The 9,358-nt window shown below is 45.1% G+C and overlaps 1 protein-coding gene across 1 annotated transcript; it reads right to left on the minus strand.

Annotated features, from left to right (window-relative positions):
- Positions 1 to 792: 792 nt before the first annotated feature.
- Positions 793 to 7,495, minus strand: KCNV1 (potassium voltage-gated channel modifier subfamily V member 1). The gene is made up of 3 exons (XM_039254388.1): positions 6,977 to 7,495; positions 5,609 to 6,138; positions 793 to 2,405 (listed from the first exon to the last, which is right to left on the minus strand). The coding sequence occupies exons 1-3, from the start codon at positions 7,441 to 7,443 to the stop codon at positions 1,894 to 1,896; spliced, it is 1,509 nt and encodes a 502-aa protein (XP_039110319.1). The 5' UTR covers positions 7,444 to 7,495; the 3' UTR covers positions 793 to 1,893.
- Between the last annotated feature and the right edge of the window lie 1,863 nt (positions 7,496 to 9,358).

Below are 9,358 nucleotides of genomic sequence, written 5' to 3' on the forward strand. Positions count from 1 at the left end.
GGCTTCTGTGTCTTGTTTCCCCTTTAGACTATGGGTGGGATTTATACTAGAATTAGTGACCCTATGCTATGCTCCAGCACCTGTGAGTTGTGTGAGAGGGAAAATATTTACTTTATTACTATTCATATCTCCTAAATCTTTCATGATATTTGGGAGAAGTGAAAACAGGCCAAGCACATTAAAATATTTTAACATACAACCTAAAGCTCATGTCACCATTGAAAATGTTTTCAGAGCTTAAACATGCATAACAAAAAACCAGAGGTAATATATATGATATTTTGATTTAAGATGCATATTTAAAATTTTACTTATCCAAAATCTGGATAGATTTTATAATCAATGTCATCTTATAATTGATTGGATTCTCTCTTTCCTTCATCTTTCCCTCCTTCCCTCCTTTCTTCCCACCTTCCCTTCCTCCCTCTCTCCCTACATCTCTCCTTCCCTCCATCCCTTTTGTTTTCATGGCTCATAATATAATAAGGTGTTTTAACTAAAACTGATGAAATATGGTCTAGCCATATATTAAAGCAGTATTTCTCAATATGTATTTCTTACCACCACCCAACCCTGGCGAGGAGCGTCTTTGGCATTTTTTTCTCTAATTTTCCACTCCATGAAATTTTAAGACCACAGATATACTCTATATCTACTTATGTATTGCATGTGTGTATTTGTTTTATGAATAAAAGGACTAATAGTTTTTTCTCTAAGAACCAATTTCATCCCCTTGGGGCACTATTAAACCCATTGAGAGGGTAGGTATTAAAGTGATACTCCAGATCACTCTTAGTTTTTAAAAACTTATTTACTAGAATATTGGGAATCATAAACTAAATCTTAGGTTTAGAACTTTTGGCTTTAATCATATCACAGAATGTCTAGGAACTTTATCATTATTACCAATGACTGTCAAAATGCTGTCAAATGCGTGCAAAGTTTGAACATTTGATATTTACCCCCAAAGTCAGAAAGCTGTCCATAATATTTTTGTTAACAAATAAAAGATCTTCAAGTTCATCCAGTGATACCATTCAACATATCATTCTCATTTTATGAAATAAGACTATTTAATAATTTTAGTGTATATCTTTAGGAAGTTCACTACTTCACCTTTACACGTTCATGATTTTAAAGACATAATTTGAACACTACATCAATAAAGAGATTTTTAAAGACCACCTAATTTTCAAGGGGTACAAGAGACACCTGCTTTAGACTAGACTACTGCACTCTGTGGAGACGATGAGGATGTACAGTTCTTGAAGCCCCTGTTCTGTTGGCAGCTAGGCAGCTCGGGGATTCCCACCTCCAATAGTAATGATGAAAATCAGAACTTGGTCCCTCTGTGACCAGTGGTTTGAACCAGAGGGAAGATAGAGACACCATCTCTGGCCATCAAATCAGGATTTCTACTTGCAAAGCTAATTGTTGTATTTAATAACTTTAACTGATGGAGAAAGGAGTGATTTATTTACTTGAAGAATGTCTGGTATGTTCTTAAAAAGTCACTTACCTTTTCTCTGGGTCATGTAGCTTAACTCCCATTCTTTTATATTAGTGGTGCAAAAAACCTTAAAATGATGCATAAAACTTTTAACTTTGTTGGATGTATTGCACTACTATTTTATATCTGACAATTCAGACATTTGGCCTACTTGAATTGAGTTATGTTGAATGACTATTTTTTGAGGCTCAACTGTGTCAAAACAATGTGCACTTGGTTTGAGGGATGTGAAATATTCTAGCAGGCCAAGCAAAGTACCAGCAAAAACTAACACAGGTGGTATACTCAAAAGAGACTCTTCAACAGTACACAGACATCCATATCAAGGCTTTATCAGTTGAGTTAGTTGTACACAAGCTTTTGTAAATAAGTTGAAAGTGACTTCAAAACCAGAAATCATCTCCTCCACTGCTCCTAGTACTTGCCCTTTCTCTGCCTTTTAACCGAAGCATCTCCATGATACTCCGGGCATAGACATCTCTCAAGTTCACACTGATATATGAGTCAGTGGCTATATTCTTGGTAAGCTTCTTCAGAGCTTCGCGCTGTCTAACAGCTGCTTCCTTGAGCTTTAAGGTGAAATAGCAAGCAGAGAAGCGGTCGTTAATAATAGCAATAGGCAAGGCCAAGACAAGGATTCCTGATAATATGCACATGAAGGCCACAATTTTGCCTGTGGTGGTGTCTGGTCTAATGTCCCCGTATCCCACGGTAGTCATGGATGTTGTGGCCCACCACCATGCACAAGGGACACTTGTGAAGGTTGTGTCAGGAATACTCTGCTCTGCAAAATATTCCACAGTTGAAAATATAGAAATTCCCACAGACAGAAAGAGGAGCAGTAGGCCGACTTCTTCATAACACTGGGTGATTGTCATCCCGAGTGAGCGTAATCCTGTAAGAGAACAACTGCCGTCAGTCACTGGCACCTCTTCCCTCCCGCACTCCCCCACTTCCCTCCCTCCCCACTCCTTTCTGGCTATCCACCCACAAACGTGCATTTCACATCTAATATGCCTGCAGCACCGGGCAGTGGTTCTAGGGATACAGAGACAATAAACTAAATTATTTTTCTTCAGGGAACGCATAGTCTAGTTGGTGGGGCCAGATTGAAAAAGATAGAAAGAAATAATTACTAAACACTATTTATACAAAAAAAAAGTGACAGATGAGACTAAGAAGCAGGCAATGGATGTGTGATGGGAATTATATGTTAGTCATAAAATGAGAGGCCTTTGCTGCATGGCAACTGGAGGGCTCACTTGGCCAGACCTGCATTTCAATGCCTCGCTTTGGCACACTTATCTATTGCTGGTTTTATGCTGTCTCTTTACATTTGATGTGTCTGCTTTACTCACCCTCCTAATGAAGTTGAACATAATCAGGGTATTGTTATCTGAAAGCCAGAAACGGTAAAGGATGTCTACCATGAAGGTGAAGTGAGTGAGGCATCAGTGACCAAGCTGATGTGAGAACATTGTATGCATTCAGGGGGCACTCTTAACGGTCTACCAGGAGGTATTCCTGAACTCCCATGGCATGCACTGGAATGTGCACCCTTACTACCAAAGCCAGGGAAAACATTTCCCTTGAGTACATAGAATTTGTGCTTTCCTCTAAGGAGACAGACTTGAATACAGATTATTCCTTTTACTGTAAAATGGTATGGGGGACTGAAGCTACTAGAAAATTCATTCACTGTGAGGCATTGGTGCATTCCCTATTGCTACTCTGAAGAGATTGAACCCCTGGGAGACACACCCAAGAGAGTCCAATCCTGTCTCTAGAAAGGCTCAGCCCCTAGGGAGAGTCAGATGAGCCCATAAAGGGACTACGATTTGAATAAGGTATCTCCCCTGATATTAGAGTTCCTGAACACTGCTAAAAGTGCATCCACGTTTTGAAGCCGCATCAGTCTAAAACCACAACGATACTGTCTCTGAAGGTCAAAGTAATACCTCCTAGAATTATTTTAATTTTATTCACTAGAGACTAATTGAAATGCATTAAAATACCATTTGTGCTCTCATTATTTTTAAATATTTTTCTTAAAACTTTGAGATATTCTTAATTTATTTACCAGCTATTTTTAAAGATTAAGGAATATTAATTTTGATGTTTAACTTCAAAAGAAGATTTTTTTAAGAATATCTTTAGAATACCTTTTGGAAAATTGGCCTTGATGTGTCTGCATTGAATTATATTTCAGAAATAAACTGGAAGCATTTGAGAAAACCACAGTGAGGAGACTGTTTTCATTTCAAGATGAAATGTTCTAAATAATTTTGTAAAGAAACACAAAGTTGTCTGAATTTCTGCATGTTACATCTATTAACTCAGATAATCCTCAAAAACAATAGAAGACTGATGTAATTATTAGGCCATTTTACAGATGAGAAGATTGAGGCACAGAGAAGTAGCATAAATAATACAAAGCTACTGAGCCAGGATTTAAACTTAGGCTCTCTGGTCCTCCTAACTGTTATTCTATAATACCTCTCAACTTAAACTTATAATTTAATACATGGGGAAATGTGTCATTTATGTCTACATTTTGCTAAATGTAATGCTCAAGACAAAACTGTCAAATATTTATGTAAGCATTCATATCCTTTCAATAAGTTAAGTCTCTATTAATACCTTGTACTGCTTTGCAACTGAAAAAAACCTTTGAAGACATGACATTGTGGAAATTACTATTATTTTCTTTTTCTTTTCTTTTAGGAGCAAATGTAGTCTTTACTGGGTGTTTTTAAATTGAATCCTGTGAAGAGTTTATAAATACTAGAAGAAAGCATCCTATTATGTGTGTCAGAAAACAAAGAGTGGTACTTCTAAAAGTTGTTGGAAACCCCATTATCAAATCGCTCGTATGTGAGACTAGCTAGGAAAATACACTACCAAAATTATGTTAGGATAAGTCCTAATTACCTCAGAGATGTGGGGGGAAAACATATTTGAGGTTAACTTCTCCCTATATTAAGAGGGAGAAATGAACTTCCTTGAGGTGACCCACCAGGCACATATATCTGGGGGAGTAAGGTGGTAATAGCTAAATTGTTTATTTTCACGTGTACTATATTAATACATGTCATATTAACATGGCATCCTATGCTAGTGTTACTTAACGTATGGTCCATCAAAATCACTTGTGAGCTCCTCAATCCAACCCCGAATACTAAAATCTGACTCTTCATGTATCGGAGATCAGAATTTGCCTTTTAACAAGCTTTTCGAGGGATTCTTATTTTCATTAAAATCTAATATATCTATATATATACTCCAGAACATCCAATAGCCACAGAACCAGCCACTGAGAATGGTCACCCTCAGGAACACAAGGGTCATCTCTAATGGATTTGTGTGACTTCGCCTGACATTGTCTATTACTTTGATGCACAATTGTGTGCTGTGTGGGGAATTTTCTAGGGGGAATGTTCATAAGATTTTAAAGGCTTCATATGATACAAGCTAAGGAATTCCTGTTACCATCTCTTTTATGCATCCAGTTTAGGGACAAAGAAATTCTTAGATACTAGATAAAACATTTAATTAGTATCTTCTTCTTTCTTCCAAAGCAAATGTTTCCATTGCTTCGTCAAAAATTATGGGGTGACCACCGGTGCCTGGTCATCTCCCTTTCTGCATGGCCAGAGAAAGCCCTGCAAGACTGACTTTTTTGCCAAGGAATGTGTGTGGTAAGCCCTTCCTTGGATATGGAAGAGAAACTGGCTTATGTCCCTATGTGTCATGAATAATTTCTGCGTATCTTTTTTATGTGCTATTTATACATAGTTTATCTAGAACTTTCTTGAGGCAGAGTGTCTTCAATTTTTGTACATCTCCTGAGCACCTGGTTGAAATAAACTGAGGTTAACAAGCGGTCAAATTGTTTCTTATATGTCGTAGGGAGAGAAGAGTGTGAGCAGCATCTTCTTTATACTTGTGATAACAACTTCCCAACACCATTTTGGTTGGGTAACATATGGGAGTTGGTAATTTTGAGTGTCAATTCAGAGTCACTTCCCTTGGACTATAGTCACGCACTAATGTCTACAGACAATGGCAAATCAAAAAGCATCACTGAAATCTGAATACCTGTGGAATGTCTGCCCAGCTTTAGCATGCGTAGAGCCCTGAGCAGCCTCAAAACCTGCACAATGCGCCCCACATTTTCCAGCTCCTGTGTCGTCTGGCTCCCACTCAGGCTCTCTACCAGAAGAGTGATGTAGAAGGGCAGGATGGCAAGGAGGTCTATGATGTTTGGCACCTTTCGCAGGAAGCGGCACCTGTCCCGCACGCACAGGAAGCGCAGGACAAACTCGCCGGTGAACCAGCTAATACACACATACTCCAGGACTTCCAGCAGCTGCAGGTCCAGCCAGCTTAATTCAGCTGACATCAGGGCCATGTTGACGATAGACACCACCACAAAGATGATGGAGATGACCCCAAAGATTCGAGCAGCTGTGGAAGATCCAGGTTTCTCCAGGATGTTCCAGAGCTTCTGGCGGACAGTGGGGCAAGGTCCTTGTGAGAAGTCCTGTTCACTCTCGTGTTGACTCTCCTGGTCTTCGGTGTCCTTCTTAAAGTCTAATGTTTCACTCAGCTCCTTCCTTCTGAAGTATCTTTTAGAGAAAACAACTTGGTGATTAGTCTAACTTTTTAAACGTACAGAAGTAAAAAAGAAAAAAAAAGATTAAACTTAGCAGTGAAGTCATGCTTTTTTATTTCAGTAAAATGCAGAAAATGTCCATTCATATTTTACCCAGGCTGTCTCCTGCCCATAGTACCCCAAATTTCTCATTTAGGATTATGATTTTTAAAACGATACTTCCTTGGTGTAAGTTCATACAAAAGGATTTATACATGGTAAATCTAATGCATTTTATTACCCATTTTTCTTGTAACAAGAACATAGTTTGTCCTATGGAACTTTGTGTGTGTGTGTGTGATGGAAGGGTATTCATGAAGAAATGGCACTAATAGCAAGATAACAGGAAAGTCATCACCAAAGTCCCACAAACATTCACAGTTAAGGAACCAACTATCTTCTGTATTTAAAGCAGTTCTCCACCCAAGTTTAAAGTTAAGGGTTCTCAGTGGTAAACGATAATCCTACTGAAATCTACATCACGATGCATGCGACTTCTGGATCATAGCTTTTCTGACTCATTTATTCAACCATCAAGTATTTATTGCAGGCCTGACCTTCTTTGCCTTAAAAACGAATTGGCACGCACTCATCCAAAAAAGGAGGAGGTTCAAAAAGTTCCAATCGAAAGCTGGCTATGACACTTTCCGGACCCCACCGCCACCCCGCCTTTCAGAAAGCTCAGAAGCGGCCTCAGGTATTCTTAGGCCTGCGTTCCTCGAGAAGGAGAGCGACGCCTCACATCCGATCTCTGCCGCCCTCTGTGCATCGCGCCCGCCTCCCCGCCCGGCCTCCGCGCGCCTCCCGGGTACCTGTCCCTGCAGCAGGAGTCGATGCTGAGCTCGTCGATGCCCCAGTACTGGATCTCCTGAAGGAAGGAGAGCGCGCACAGCTGCTCCATGACGTGCAGGCGGCCCGTGCGGTAGTAGTGCAAGACGTAGCGGAATGCCTGCGAGCTGCGGTCGAAGAAGTACTCGTTGTCCACGGGGTTGGCATCGTCGCAGAGCTCCAGGGGACTGGGGACGGCGGCCAGGGCCCCGCGGCGGCGGCACGAGGCCACCACCACGGCCAGCTTGCCCAGGCGCGTGTGCGGGAAGCAGGACAGTGCCTGCTGCGAGAGCACGAAGCGGCTGCCGCCCACGTTGACCGTGAAGCAGTCCCCAAGCGCCAGGGGCTCCCCTTCGCCCTCGCTGCAGAAGACGCTGGACTCGAGCGAGGTCAGGGAGCAGCTGTCCAGCGGCGAGTCCGGCGGCGCCCGCCCTAGGCAAGGCAGCTCCATCCCCGCCGCCGCTGCCTGACGGCGCCACGAAGTTGGGGGCGCGCCGGAAGCCTCGGTCGGGCGAGGGTGGTGGCACGGCCCCTGGCGGCGGCCGGGATTTCCCTGGCTCCGGAGGGGGTGCCTCCCACCCGCGCGCCCCTGCGCCCGTTCCGCCTCCGGCCGCTAGGGCGCGCCCAGGCTGCGGGGAGAGGAAGGGGTCGCGCGCGGGCAAGGGCTCAGAAGCGGTCCCGGCCGGGGACAGCCCCAGGGCACCCCTTCCCGGACGTGCGCCCTCAGCCCCCAGCTAAATTTGTGAGAGAGGTTCCTAGCCCGGGGGGTGTACGTGTTGAACGTGGGGGGGGGGGGGGGAGCGGGCGGGCAGGGGCTGGTCTGGAGTGGAGGAGGAGAACAGGAAGACTTGGGGGAACGAGCGCAAGCAAGGCGGGTGGCCAGGCTCCCTCCAGCCCGGGAGACCGCGAGGAAAGTTCAGAAAGCCCAGGAAATGGTAACCGGGTCTGAGTCCTTTCCACCTTGAGGATATATATTCCTCCGTCTCCGTTTCGTGCGGCGGCTTCACAGGCCTCCCCGGGAGTGGTCGCTGGGGGGATGAGCGCGTGGGGGAGGGTGCGCCCGGCGAGGGGCCCGCATCATCTGCTCGCGGTCATTCTCATTCTAGTCTGATTGTCCCTCGCGCTCCATTTTCTTCTCCCTCCGTCTGGTTTTGACCTCCTGGTTAAGAAATAAGGATCGTTGATGATGACTTTTAACTGAGGTCCCAGTGAGTCGCTAAGAACTAGGGTCACCATCGCCCCACAATAGAGACACTCTGTGCCCTTGGCTTAGCCATTTCTGCCTGTAGAAGTTTCCCGGAGAGCAGGCGTTCTGGGCGCGCTCCCCGGCGCACAGCGGAGCTCTCATTTTAGAAGGGAAGACAGAAAGACAAGGAATAGAACTGGCGTGGGCTGCGGCAGGAGTTTAAATAGTAACGACGACTCGGTGAAGGGAGAAGCCGAGCGCCTGGCCCAGGTGAGACCAGGGGTGAACCCGCTGGGCCCCTTGGAGCGGAGCCCCAGCCCACCTGTGGGACACGGGGTGGGGGTGGGGAGGAGGACCGGGTGACTCACCTTCCGCTCCCGGCACATCTGCGCAGCGCTCGGAGCCCGCGGCTGGTGACGGAGCCTTCTGAGCTTCTCCCGGTGCACACGTGAGGTCTGCCTTGACGGGTCCAGGAGGAAACTGTGTTCGAGGCTGAGCTCTGCTCTGGCGCTTGCAGCCTAGCCTCGCCTCATCTCCCCCGCCTCCGGCTCTGGCCCCTCGGCCGCCCCCGCCGGCGCTAGCGAGCCACTCGCGGTTTCCAGCACCAGCTGTGGGGAAAGCAGGGAGCCGAGGGAGGTGAGACCGGAGGAGGAAGTGAAGCACTCCGTGACTCTGAATATCATATTCATCCTGAAGACACCTCAGAGATTGCCGTTTGGATTCCCGTCTCCCTGATCTGTGTGCTCACAAATGCTCCAGAACAAAATTTTCCATGCCTGCTAAACTCAGGGTTAGGGCACTTACAGAAACTGCTTTGCGTCTCATGGTTCAAGGTTTTCTCATGATTTCCAGCAAGCATCTGAGGATCCTGCATTTTTCAAAAGTCTTTGCAAGAGAGTGTGAACCACCTTTTTCTCCTTGTAATTAGTTTTAGAAAGTAAAGATAAAGAGATGAGCTGGCAGCTTCTTCAGTGGGGAGAACTTTTTCATAAATGGACTTGGGGGCACCTGGGTGGCTCAGTCAGTTAAACATCTGACTGATTTCAGCTCAGGTCATGATCTCGACGTTTCTGGGTTCGAGCCCCACCTCTAGCTCTGTGCTGGTGGCAGGGAGCCTACTTGGGATTCTGTCTCTCCTCTCTGCCCCTTACCTGCCTGTTCTCTCTCTCTCTCTCTCTCT

This window comes from Hyaena hyaena, unplaced genomic scaffold, assembly GCF_003009895.1.
Source record: "Hyaena hyaena isolate Hyena2069 unplaced genomic scaffold, ASM300989v1 scaffold_482, whole genome shotgun sequence".
Lineage (NCBI taxonomy): Eukaryota > Metazoa > Chordata > Mammalia > Carnivora > Hyaenidae > Hyaena > Hyaena hyaena.

Coding starts and splice junctions, on each gene's coding strand:
- KCNV1 (XM_039254388.1), bottom strand. CDS start 7,443: ATGGAGCTGCCTTGCCTAGGGCGGGCGCCGCCGGACTCGCCGCTGGAC. Junction 6,139..6,976: donor GACTCCTGCTGCAGGGACAG/GTACCCGGGAGG, acceptor TTTCTCTAAAAG/ATACTTCAGAAGGAAGGAGC. Junction 2,406..5,608: donor GCTGGGCAGACATTCCACAG/GTATTCAGATTT, acceptor GTTCTCTTACAG/GATTACGCTCACTCGGGATG.